The 13,742-nt window shown below is 45.4% G+C and overlaps 1 protein-coding gene across 6 annotated transcripts in view; it reads right to left on the bottom strand.

Moving 5' to 3' along the window:
- Positions 1-13,742, bottom strand: part of Kif27 (kinesin family member 27) — a 73,859-nt gene that overhangs the window by 38,158 nt on the left and 21,959 nt on the right. For all 6 annotated transcript variants that reach the window (XR_015640633.1, XR_015640634.1, XM_087589772.1 and 3 more), the window contains 5 exon segments: positions 9,273-9,479; positions 6,302-6,471; positions 5,301-5,404; positions 2,286-2,441; positions 65-270 (listed from right to left, as the gene is read on the bottom strand). Coding sequence is in view for 4 of the 6 variants with exons in the window: in XM_087589772.1 (XP_087445898.1) it covers positions 65-270; positions 2,286-2,441; positions 5,301-5,404; positions 6,302-6,471; positions 9,273-9,479 (843 nt within the window). In the remaining 2 variants the exon portion in view is untranslated.

The raw sequence follows: 13,742 nt of genomic DNA, 5'->3' as shown, positions 1-13,742 counted from the left end.
TTTAAACAAACAAACACGAGCCAAGTGGCTTTGTGAGGTTACTGGATTGGACTTGGTAAGTTACCTGAACTCTCAGCTTTGCAGCATCCATCTTTTTACGGAACTCCTTCTGTAATTTTACCTTCAGAGCAACATCAGAGAGGTCTTTGCCTTCCAGCTCCTGCAGCTGCTTTCGGGTTTCCGTGAGCTCCACCTTTGCCTGCTCAGCCTCATGCTCCAGCTTCGTTACCTTCAGAGAATACTGTCTGCTCACAGACTTGGCATTGTCACCTTCACCAAAGCACAGCGGGAAGAAGAATTACAAACTCCAATCCCACACTGAAGCAGGGGCGGCTACAACCGAGCTCTGTCGCTGAACAGGCAGATGGACCTGCAGGCTCCCCAGCAAACCCAGCTTGCCCTCGGCCCCCAGCCTTCTTAAAAATGGCTCCTGTCTGGTGCCAGCTGATCTCTTCATGGCTTTATCTTTTGTGTCTACTGTTTAGTCAGGATCTATTTTTTATGTATTTTTATGTATGTGTATATCTGTATATGTCAGTGCATGTGTGTGCTGTCCACTGGGGCCAGAGAGGCTGTGGATTCTGTGGAGCTGGAGTTACCCAGGGTTATGAGTCACCCAGTGTGGGAGCTGGGAACCAAACCCAGGTCTCTCCAGCCTAGTGAGTTGTTATATCCTCTCAAGTTGCAACTGAGTTTGGCTGGCATCGACCTTCAGCTAAGACAGGAGGACGCTGGAAAGAAGGCTCATTGTTAAGGGCACTGGCTGCTCTTCAGAGAAGCTAAGCTCATTTCCCTGTACCCATATGGGGGCTGACAAGCATTCACAACTCCAGTTCCATGTGGCATATACACACACTACATCGATACTGTGGCATGTATATACACACAACAAATAAATATAATTTAAAAAATAAGTATCCCTTAATACAGAGCTAACTATTCTTCCTGCATTTCATTACACTTGACCTTAGCCAAAAGGCTGAGAAGCGATCTTCACTTCATTGAAGTAATTAAATATTTTTAAATTTATTTATTTGTGTGTGTGTGTGTGTGTGTGTGTGTGTGTGTGTGTATCCCAAATGTCCCAAGTGCAGGCCTGAGAAAAGCTTTGTCAGTTCTCCCTCTATAATACAGACCCTGGGATTTGAACTCAGGCCCTGAAGATGCATGGCTCAGCGGTCCCCAGCTCCAAGAACTACTTTGTTGTTTTCTCAATCCCAGCTGTGGCTAAATTTAGCAGAGCCAATGCAGCAGACAGTAAAGTCTTTTAATTTTTTTTTTCTTTTCTTTTTTTTTTTCGGAGCTGCAGACCGAACCCAGGGCCTTGCGCTTGCTAGGCAAGCGCTCTACCACTGAGCTAAATCCCCAACCCAAGTCTTTTAATTTTTAGAATAAAAATATAACAAACACAGAGTTAGCTGTCTTCACATTCTAGAACGCTGTACCTACGTAACAATAATATACACAACTGAGACTACTGGGGAGGAGAGGACCGAGGAGCCTGAGCTAACCAGCGGGAACGACGTGCTACCCACCCCCAGCCTGACAAAAACTTGGTTTATCAAAGAAATAACTCTTAAGGACAAATCTTTAAATTTTCAGAGAAATAAAAACTGTCTACAGCTAAAGTCCAGTGGTTATTGTTAACAATAAACTTTCAGGCTGAGGAGAGAGCTCATTGGGAGATCGTGTGTAGTGTGCTCCAAGCCCTGAGTTCAATCCCCAATAAGGAAAAATAACCAAGGAAAACTGAACTAAGTCAACACTGATTGACAATTACAGGTGGTCACTCTCAGGCCCTGGCTTATGTGGCAGCAGTTAGTGGCCAGCACACACAAACACTGAACCTGCTTTTGCCTTGGTTTTGCTGTCACTGTTGTTGTATTGAAGAGGGAATGTCACTCTATAGTCCAGGCTGTCCTGGAAGTCACTGCCTGGCTCAGACTGGCTTTGAACCTACAGAATTCCTCCTTTTCAGCTTCTGAAGTGCTGTGATTACAGAGGGGAGGCCCAGCTAAAACCCCAAGTTTAATCCCCTGCTCTACAGGGAAAAGGAAAAGAAACGTGTTCCTTTAAGGTACACACGAAGTACCATGAAGTTCTCACACAAGCAGAACAGTTCAAAGGAGTCCTGGCCTCAGACTCCGGCACATGCTGGCTCCGACACACAGCTCTGTGAAGCGAGCCGAGCTGCCCAGGACAGCTGTGGGCCACGGAGCTGGAGTGCACCGCACCACATCCCAGGGCGTCTCCGTGCCCTTCCTCACACTCCTACACACTGTTACCTGTTTTGATTAACTCTTTGATCAGATCTTCTTTCATCCTGATGTTGATTGTGAGTTCTCGCATTTTCTGTTTAGCTTTATTAAGTATGAGTTCTGAAGTCCTTAATTTTTGTAAATTTAACTCTTGACTCTCTTGGAGAGATTCCATCTTCAAATCTTTAAAATCAAAGACACAAAAATCTCAGTGTATAATACTCAATGGGGGCGGAATGTTGAAACGTTAAAGACAGAACAAGACCAACCTAGAGTGTCGCAGTTACTCTTCTGCTGTGTGAGAAGCAGAGACAACCTAGAGTGTCTCAGTTACTCTTCTGTTGTGTGAGAAGCAGAGACAACCTAGAGTGTCGCAGTTACTCTTCTGCTGTGTGAGAAGCAGAGACAACCTAGGGTGTCGCAGTTACTCTTCTGCTGTGTGAGAAGCAGAGACAACCTAGAGTGTCTCAGTTACTCTTCTGCTGTGTGAGAAGCAGAGACAACCTAGGGTGTCGCAGTTACTCTTCTGCTGTGTGAGAAGCAGAGACAACCTAGGGTGTCGCAGTTACTCTTCTGCTGTGTGAGAAGCAGAGACAACCTAGGGTGTCGCAGTTACTCTTCTGCTGTGTGAGAAGCAGAGACAACCTAGGGTGTCGCAGTTACTCTTCTGCTGTGTGAGAAGCAGAGACAACCTAGGGTGTCGCAGTTACTCTTCTGCTGTGTGAGAAGCAGAGACAACCTAGGGTGTCGCAGTTACACTTCTGCTGTGTGAGAAGCAGAGACAACCTAGGGTGTCGCAGTTACTCTTCTGCTGTGTGAGAAGCAGAGACAACCTAGAGTGTCGCAGTTACTCTTCTGCTGTGTGAGAAGCAGAGACAACCTAGGGTGTCGCAGTTACTCTTCTGCTGTGTGAGAAGCAGAGACAACCTAGGGTGTCGCAGTTACTCTTCTGCTGTGTGAGAAGCAGAGACAACCTAGGGTGTCGCAGTTACTCTTCTGCTGTGTGAGAAGCAGAGACAACCTAGGGTGTCGCAGTTACTCTTCTGCTGTGTGAGAAGCAGAGACAACCTAGGGTGTCGCAGTTACTCTTCTGCTGTGTGAGAAGCAGAGACAACCTAGAGTGTCGCAGTTACTCTTCTGCTGTGTGAGAAGCAGAGACAACCTAGGGTGTCGCAGTTACTCTTCTGCTGTGTGAGAAGCAGAGACAACCTAGGGTGTCTCAGTTACTCTTCTGCTGTGTGAGAAGCAGAGACAACCTAGGGTGTCGCAGTTACTCTTCTGTTGTGTGAGAAGCAGAGACAACCTAGGGTGTCGCAGTTACTCTTCTGTTGTGTGAGAAGCAGAGACAACCTAGGGTGTCGCAGTTACTCTTCTGTTGTGTGAGAAGCATGGTTGTTGCAATTTATACAAGACACCACTGAGTTTGCCTCACAGCTTCAGAGGGTTAGAGGCCTGAGGGCAGAGCAAGGCAGCAGGGACCGCTGAGAGCTCATACCTTGACCCACAACCACAAGGCAAGAGAGCACAGTGCGAATGCTGTGAGCTTTTTAAAACCTTAAAGCCTGTCACCCCCAGTGACACACTTCCTCCAACAAGGTCACCCCTCCTAATTCTTCCCACACAGTCTACCAACTGGAGACCACGCATTGAAACAAGCCTGTGGGCTGTTCTCGGTACCCACACCGAGGTAGCAGAAGAATAGGAGGGGCTTCCAAACAGGAAGCACGTGCAGCAACTGACACCTAAGCTTTGAGCTTGGCAAGTTTTTAGTCTAGGTTTTTAATTGAAAATTAATCTTTATACATAAAGCTATGCATATATGCATCATTCCATACGAATGGAAGAACAGCTTTAGTTCCCTTTAGCTAAGTGAGGCAGATATGGAAGCCGCTACCTTGTCCCTCGAGACTGTGCTGCAGCACAGGGTGTCAGGGTGGGAGCAGTCACGGCAGTGGGCTGGCACAGAGGGACTAGTGTGGTGCTCATGCACACTGTAGCCCGGGCTTCCTTTGTGACTGCAGACCAGTAACAAATGACTCAAGGACGGACACTGGACTAGCGCCTAACTCTACTACTCCTGCATTCTAAATTATCACTAGCTTTGCTTTTAGTCTAATTTTGGTAGATATTGTAAGCATGTTATGTTTATCATTTGACACTTTCGATGTTCGGTTCTCTATAATATTGCTTTTATGCATTATTCCACTTACAGGACAAAGTGTGGTAAGGTTAGCTGGGGAAGTGGCCCAGTGGTGAGGAGCACACTGGCGGCCCTCACAGCGGACCGGAGTTTGATTCCCAATGCCTACCACATTGCACAGCTCACGACTGTAACATCACACTCCTAGCCTCTGCAATATTTGTGCATATGTGCACAAACCCACAAAAGAACTTTAAGAATGTCTTTTCATTTTGCAAACTTTAATTAAAATAAAATGACATGATCCTCCTTCCTCTTCCTCCCCTCTTGCCCTCTCCCCTTCCCCCACTTCAGCCCCTTCCTCGTCCCCTGCTGCTGCCTCGCACATTCATGGCTCCTTTCTCTTTGATTACTACATAACTGTTTTTAATAAACCATTACTAGCATAGAGGACACTAATTAGGCTTCAAGCACAATGGCGTGCTGACCAGGAGACACGCCTCGTAGGCTGGGCAGGGCGTAACCAGCAACACAAAGCAGGGCAAGTCTGCATCCACACCTCTGCCCTCAGAGTTTGTCTCCACACGGCTGACTGGGGGAAACCCTTTTAGTTTTTATTTTTGAGACAGGAGCTCATTAAGCAATCCAGGGCTACTTTGAATTAAGTAATCCAGGGCTACTTTGAATTCTTACTGCTTGGTGCCTAAGTGCTGAGGCTGCAGGTGTAGAAACCCACCCAGGTTTTAGAAACCAATGAATGAATGTGTAGGAAAAAATAGAGGCGGATGTGAGAGTGAACCATGCTTCAGCAGCACAGGCCCACTTCTGGCTTTGAGAGGATGGGGTGCTTTTTAAATGGCCACTAATTGACCCATACACCCGTGCTAACAGGGGACACCTACCTCCATTCCCCAGATAGGACCTCTGACACTCAGCCTGAGTGTCACTCATTTCAACAAGAGAGCAAACAGAGCCTGGCTTTTTGACCCATGAGTGACTTCTAGATCTAAAAAAGAACATTTTTAGAACATTAGAATTAAAGGCAACTTCCTTGTTAGCATTTCCCAGATTCTCAAATTAGATCCTCTAAAAGGTAACAGAGTGTTTTAAAACAAGCATATTTGACTAATACTCTTTAAAATTAAGGAATTACCTCCAACTCAGATCCAAGGTTTGCAACCACTGTGGCAGAATACAAAAATCAAACAACAACAAAGCAAAATAAACAAAAACCCTCTCTGGATGCCTAAGTCTAGCGGCTCAGTGGTTAAGAGCACTTGTTGCTCTTTCAGAAAGAACCCAGGTTCAATGCCCAGCATCTACATGGCCACTAGCAACCAACTGTAACTTCAGGCCCAAGACTCTGAAGCCCTCTTCCAGCCTCCTCAGGCACCAGGCAGGTACAAAGACATACATGTGGGTGAAACACATTCAAATAAAATAAATAAAAAATTTTAAAAGATTTGTTTATTTATTTAATGTATGTGAGTACACTGTAGCTATCTTCAGACACACACTAGAGGAGGGCATCAGATCCCAGATGGTTGTGAGCCACCATGTGGTTGCTGGGAATTGAACTCAGGACCTCTTAACCACTGAGCCACCTCTCCAGCCCCCAAGCAAATACATTTTTAAAAATTAAAAAAAAGACTTCTGTTTAAGCACCTTTTTTTTTTCCTTTTTCTTTTTTTCGGAGCTGGGGACCGAACCCAGGGCCTTGCGTTTGCTAGGCAAGCGCTCTACCACTGAGCTAAATCCCCAACCCCTTAAGCACCTTTTTTAAATAAATAAAGATGACAGGAGATTTAGCAGAAAGTCCCCACTGAGTATTAAATGGGCAAACAGTACAAGGAAGAAACCACCAATTACAAGGACCATGCTTACCGAGAGCCCCACGACATACCTAACTCTGGGCTTCTCCTGGCCCTCTGAGTCCTCATCATCACTGTTGTCAGAGAACTGGCAGTGGAGAACTTCATCTTGGTCTTCTAGGTGACCCATCAGCATCTGACTTCGAGTTCGGAAGCCAGCGAATACTTGATCCAGAGAGTATACAGGAGAACTTGAGCAAACCTTGCAAGGGATCCCCGCCCAACAAAAGAGGCGACTCTTTAATGTCAACTCTTAGGACACACAGTGATTTTGAGGGAAATAGGTCAGTACTCTATGTCACCAATCACTGAACATATGTCCCCTGCAGCAGGTCAGAATCAGTTCCACAATGGAATACAATTCCACAGTGGTACACACCATAGACATACACTTCTCCCTGACATCGTACAGCTCTCCTTCTTGTATTCTCAGTGAAGGTTGATGGAGGACAGTTTTCAAAATAAAGCCTAGAGAAGCATCAACACCCTCCTGTCTGGAATGGCTTGTGGTCCCCAGCAAAACTGTGCATAACTCAACTGCCCCAGGTCAGAGCCTGTGGGGAAGCGCAGGGCTGCTGCCGGATGCAAAGCCTTCATTCCCAAATTCCAACTCTGGAAGTCAGGCACGGTCACTCGTCCTTGATGCATGCGGAGGGCAGACATTACTAAACTAATGCTCCAAGTGATACTTTAATTAGAGTATAGAATAAGTAAATTCTATGGGCCACCTAGGAATATTTAATATTATAATGTTCCTACTGGAAATGTATTTTAAATACCCAAAAATGGTTCTGGAAACAGTGGAGTAGAAACTGCTTTTATACTTTTATTCTAGACTCTATTTCCAAATATTTTTCTTGCCCCTCACCTCTCAATAAGGAAATAACAGGATGACTTCTCAAAAACAAAGTAATGAAGTCTTCAGAAGACATTCAGTTGTTGGGGTGAGTCACTGCAGAAGCTATTAGAGTTGTCATGTATATCAGGGTGCAGGTATCACAGTGGTTTCCTCACGGAGGAGCCACTGACAGTGAATGCTGAGAGGGGAAGATGCTATGTCCTTTAGGTGTGAGGCTACCTCAGGGGGTGACTCCTACCCGTGCACACAGGGCAACACTAACTAGTGGATTAAATAAGCAGATAATTATAGAAGAAGGAAGGAGATGTGACAGGAGTCCTGAGGGGAGTTGGGGAGGGAGAGACAGGGATGGATATTATTACATGCATGTGTGAAAATTTCAAAGAAAAACTGAAAACTTAAAAATCCAATCAGCTGAGAGGTGAACCCTCACATACTCATCCCAAGTGTGTGCTTCGTCCCAATCCTCTGATATCTGATTTCTGTGTTCCTGTGGTCGGTCATCCCATGCTGTCACAATGAGGGGGACAGGTTTCTAAGTGGCCTCCTAGTACTGAGAACTGAGGTACAAGGATAGGCCCCCAGCCCTTCCAAACAGTTCCCTTCTTTCTGTCTTGGGCCACTGAGGCCATAAAGCTCTTCTGCCCCTGCTCCCTTGGCCGGGATGCTCGCCTCACAAGGGTCTGGAAACAAGAAGCCAATCAATCGAGAACTAAACCTGGAGCCCAGAGGCAAAACAGAGCTTGCCTCCTTTGAGTACTTAGTTTTTGGTCACAGACTGCAAAGGCCTAATATTTCTCCCTAATATTCAATGGAAATTAACTACATATTCCACCATAAAGAAAATGTCAGTAGCTTCCCAATGCAAAACTAAAACTCATGATTACAATGGTTTAAAGTTGAAAACCTAAGCATTGAAACATGAAAAGCTACTGACCTTGAAGCACCCAGGCTTGGGACCTAACAGAGGAGTTGTGAGTATACGGTTAGGACAGAGTGGGGCAGCGCTGGGCTGGGCACTGTCACCCGAGAGAGCCTGGGACATAGCAGGTATTTGGATTTACAGTGAGGATACGGTGGGGCAGTGCTGTTGGACTCAGCACATCCCACCAGGGTCCCCACACCTACTCTAAGGAGCCTGCCCTCACTCAGGTTCAGTCACATCTACACCTGCCTGACACAGAGCCTGCCCCTCCCTAACCTGCTGCCTCCCTGACTTCTCATCCTCCGACTAACTTACCATAGAGATCTCAAACAATCCATTCATAACATTAGTAAGTAGAAACAAAACTCAATCTGATAAATGGATCTTTTTCATAGTACTCTTTTTGGTTTATCCCACAAAAGTCTGCACTGGCCTGGAGAGATGTGCTCTTGCACAGGACCTGCATTTGGTTTCTGTCACCTGCACTGCTGTGACTTCAGCTCCTGACTGAGCTCCAGCTCTAGGGGCCCTGATGCTGTCTCGGGCCCACACAGTACCAGGCAAGCACATGATACACAGAGACATACATAGGCAAACATGCACACACGCACAAACATTTTAGGGTAAATCACACATGGCTTTACTACCTATATATTCACAGATAAAGGCTAAATCCACATTTCATGTGATGCTTATGCCATCTTGACTGTCACTTGGAATGCCAAACCACACAAGAGTTTCACCCTGAAAACTAGACAAATAGATAAGCAAACCCCACTGCCTGACCTCAGTTCACTCTGAGAAGTAACAGGACAAGGTCATGACACCATCAAACTCAGCCATGCGGGGAAGGGGCAGGAGGGAGAGACAGCCGACTTGTAGGTGCAGAGGGAAAGCGGCCCCAGGGGGGCTGGCCAGCAGGGTCCAGGGCAGCAAGGATGAAATATAGATTTAGTGTTAACTCGGGAATCGGAGGGGAGTGTGTCAGCCGCATGGAGTTAGGGAGGTATATAAAATGTAAGGCTGCGTGTGTGCATGTGTATGTGCACGTGCGTGTCTTTCAAGGATCCAGAACACTGGGGGGACAGTGAGAAGTGCGTGCACACCCACGGGAACCGTAGAGTGGATTAATCTAATACCACTACACTCCTAAGACTTACAAACACTCTGGTGTTATAACTTTCAAATCTCAAAGGACTCAGGCCAATGCCTGACTCACCTTCTTGAAATCCTGTCTTGATGGGATATAAACATAATGTCCCCAGTGACTGTCAAACGGAGCCGTGTGAGGTCGCTTTTCTGGGGCCCTGGCGTCAGGCCCGTCCCCACAGCTTTCCTTGGTGGAGGTGGGCATCGACGAGCTACGTTTTGCTAGTTCCTCACTCAGCTGGTCCACAAGGAGCTGCTGCTCTATTATCTTTTCATTCTGTGTAGAAGAGAGGTGTTTGAGAAACAGACCCTCAGCATACACACACTCCTAAAAAAGAACCGAGTCAAACTGTCCACAAGTCACAATTGTCTAAAAGGAACCTCATCCCTTCTCCTTTGTGCCCATAAGTAACTAGCACGGCTCTAGGAGCTAAGAACGTTCTTCTTCAGTGCTGGCATGAGGCTCAGGGCCTGTGCACACTGAGCTTTATCCCCAACCCACGGAAATGTACTGAATAGTAAGCACAAACAGCCAATTATTATTATTATTATTATTATTATTATTATTATTATTATTATTAATAACAACAGCCCATTAGCTGTGATTGGTAAGTTGACACTGTGATTCTAGCTACTTAGCTGTGTTTACACAAGTCGGAACTTTCTGCTGAAACACACAATGTACCTGACAAAGCTGGAAAGCTCAAGTATTACAACACTTAGGCGACTACAGCAAAGGAGACAGAAAGTGGGAGATGAGCAGAGTGAAACTTTTAAGTGACAAAGGAAGCACAGAGCACAGACAGGAGCCATGAGGAGGAGAGGCACTAGGAGAGGGGTTTGGATCCTGAAGAGAGATGTGCCACACAGAGGATGTGTCTGCCCTGTGGCTCAACTGAGTTAGAAGCACGGCCAGCTCAGAAAGCTCTAACTTCAGTGTGTGTTGCACAAGCACAGAAGGTGCACCAGTGTGTCATGGTCCCAGCACCCAGGAGCCAGAGGTAGCTGGGTCTCTGAGTTTGAGGCCAGTCCGGTCTACATAGCAAATTGCAAGTCAGCCAGAGCTGTACAGTGAGACCCTGCCTTAAACAACAAAAGGACAAAGCTCATGAGCAGAAGCTTAGCCAGGCTGGGGCTGGGCTCAGCTGATCCAACTTTCCTATAGGCATGACGCCCTAGACTCATCCTTGGCATCACAGAAACTGGGCAGAGTCGCTCATGCCTATGGTCCCAACACTTGGACTTGGGAGGTAGAAACAGAAGGTCAAGGTCCCCTGGCCTGTGAAGAGTGTGAGGCCAGCCTTGGCTACATGAGACCCACTCTCAAGAACAGCCAACCACAACAAAGGACCGCTAGGCACAGTGAGGCAGGCCTGTGGCCGCAAAAAGAGAAAGCAGAAGGGTCACAAGTTTGAACAGAGCCTCACCTGGTATGATCTGGTCTCAAAAGCAGAACAGATGGACAGTCAGAAAAGTGCCATTCCTCCGAGCTTCACATGTACTGCAGCACTTAACAGGGAAATGCCAAGCCTCTCATTGTGTTGATACAGAATAATAAAATACAACCTTATTTTAAAGTCGCCTCAAGATATTATTGATAATGCAAGATATTAGGGCTGGTGTGGTGGCTCATACCCTTAATCTCAACAATTGAAAGGCAGAGACAGGTAGATCTCTTTGAGTTAAGAGGCCAGCCTGGTCTACAAAGCAAGTTTCAGGCTAGTCAGGGCTACAGTGAGTTTCTGTCTCAAAAACAAACAAACAAACAATGAAAGGGCTGGGTACAGCTGGATCTGGTGGTGTAGGGGACAGAGACAGGAAGGCAGATGTTAAGGGTGGGCTTTTTGTGGGCTATGAATTAGTTCAAGATCACCTGTGGCAACATTATTAAATCGTGGTTCAAAATGAAAGGGGGCTAGACACATGGCTCAGCAGTTAACAGCACTGGCTGTTGTTCAGAGGACCCAAGTTCCAGCCTAGAGCCCACATGGCCTCTCAGAACTGCCTGTAACTGTAACAGGTGAGACCTCTCCAGGCAGACAAAGCACTACACACAAAACATACCTTAATAGGATAAGAAGAGGACTGAGTAATACAGCTCAGTTGTAGAGTATTTATCTAGCATGTATGAGGCCTCAGGTTCAGTTCCCAGTACTACACACACACACACACACACACACACACACACACACACACAGAGAGAGAGAGAGAGAGAGAGAGAGAGAGAGAGATGAAAATCAACTTAGTTCCACATATCAACAAATAATAAGAAAGGTAAAATTTTGTAAGGTTGAGTTGACAGTTACATTTTAAAAACTACTTAAGAACAAATCTGGCAAGGTGTGGTGGGTCACTTCTGTAAGTACAGTACTCAGGCTAATAGATCTCTGAGTTCCAAACTAGCCTGGTCTACACAGTACATTCAAGAGCATCCAGGACTACACTCTAAGGTCTTGTCTCAAAGAACAAAAACTGTCAGGGGCCATAATCTCCCTGAGATGGCCTGCTTCAGATTATTATAGAGTCTGTGACAGGTTTGCCCTTATGAAGCAAGGCTGTAAGGGAATTCATTTTAGGAAAGATTCCTGCTATTGAAATGCTTTTCCTGTTATTATTAAACACATATAACAACCATTAAGTAATAGCACACCCCTTTGGAGCAGTTCTCTGCAGATGTACGAAGATGTCCTTTCTTGTAGTGATACTATGTAGACAAGTAGATGACTTCCTAAGTCTTATTATGATCCTATAAGAATTCCTAAAATGATACGTGATTATTAAGCTCCTTTATCGTGGGGCGCTGTTAAGCCCTTTTCTGATAGTCAAAGCCGCAGTGAGGACTCTGCAGCCTCCAGTCAGGCTCCTAAGTGCATGTTAATCGCTCTTCGATGGTAACCAGACTTTCTCCTACTCACAGCACATTCCAGTGATGGTAAAACAATTACCCAAAGGTGATAAAAAGGGAACTCATGATTTTTATAGATGCTAGGACAGAGGATAAAATACTGACTGGGTTTATCTCTACAAAATTCCACCAATAACTTAGTTACGGTTTTAAACCTCCTATGAACCTGTAGAGCTGTGACAGGTGCTGGATGTTTAGCCAGATAAATTACTCCTGATGAATATGCATGCAAACATTCTCTGTTGTAAACTTCTATTTCAATTTATGATTTCATTTTATGTGCAAACTTGTAATGAACTCTTTAACATGTGGTCGTGTATTTTGAAAGATGCATAAGTGCTGAGGACAAAGATGAGAGGGAGAGAGAGGGAACTTTTTCCCTTAGGAGAATATTTGCCTTTCCGGGCTTAGAGTAGAAACTTTTTCCTTTTCCCCACTTAGAAGAATTTTTACCTTTCCTCACTTAGGATCATTCTGCTTTCCCCCTTAGATAGCTTTCATAGGAAACTTTTTACAATCTAGTACTAAATGCTATAACCGCTCTTCTAAGTGTCCCTTTTTCTTCTTGCTGCCTTCAGACTAGCAGGCCGAAAGTTAGAGCGGAGCAGTTCCTGCTGAGATTGTACAAAGGCTGTGTACTCACTCCTTTGCTGTTATAGGAAGAGGTGCTAAGTGCCAGAGACTGCAGTTTCTGGACTCAGAGGATCACAGAAGGCAGGTCAGCTACTGCAGCAAGGTAACTCAGACTTAGATAAATAAACTTTATTATACAGCAACCCTAAATGTCTTGTAAGACAAAGTCTTGCCCTCCGCCAATGCTCCCCCTGCCCCCTACTGCCTCCTTCACCAGGGCTTGCCCCCTGGCAAAAAACCATCCGAACAAAAAATAATAAAACAAAATATTTCCAATACTTAACAAAAAATACGTTATTGGAGAATGAGGTGCATAATGTAAATGAATGGAAGAATAAACTGTCTTCATCGGTCACAAGATGCTTTTTCTTTCCAGGCGTGGTAGGCTGCACCTTTAATTTCAGCAGAGGCAGGCAGATAACCTCCCCACATAATTAGATAAAAATGAATCTTCTATAAAATGAAAATTATAACCAATTAGTTATAATTTGATGAATTAGACACAAAAACACTCAATAAAAATATTTGCAAACAATTCAAGAACACAGAAAAGGAATGTCCTCCTTGATCAAGCTGCTTTCGTTTCAGCAATGCAGGGTTGGTTCAGCCACGTTAAAGCAGTAAGTATAATTTCTAACATAAATTCAAGGTCAGAAATCACATGATCACCTCAATAAGTACAGGGTGGACCTGACAAAATCCAACATCCTTTCATGATAAGAGCCCTGGAGAGATTGGGGACAAGGGGACCATAAAGTACAGCAAAGGCTGCATGAGACAACATGCAGCGAACATGGAGGTCCATGGAGAAAACTCCAAGTTTTCAACTAAAACCTAAACAAGACACACAGCTCCAGCCTCCACACTCTCATCCCGTATGTAAAGTCTTCGACCGCGGACTAAGACAAGAAGAGCAAAGGAAAGGTACACAGACAGGAAAGGGCCCGGAGAGGGGAGGCAGATCTCTGTGAGTGCAGGGCTACTCTGTCCTACAGTCCGAGG

The sequence above is a fragment of the Rattus norvegicus genome, chromosome 17 (genome assembly GCF_021556685.1).
Source record: "Rattus norvegicus strain SHRSP/BbbUtx chromosome 17, alternate assembly SHRSP_T2T, whole genome shotgun sequence".
Classification (NCBI taxonomy): domain Eukaryota; kingdom Metazoa; phylum Chordata; class Mammalia; order Rodentia; family Muridae; genus Rattus; species Rattus norvegicus.
Note: the sequence above shows the minus strand (reverse complement) of the source record. Positions and strands in the feature narration are given on the sequence as shown.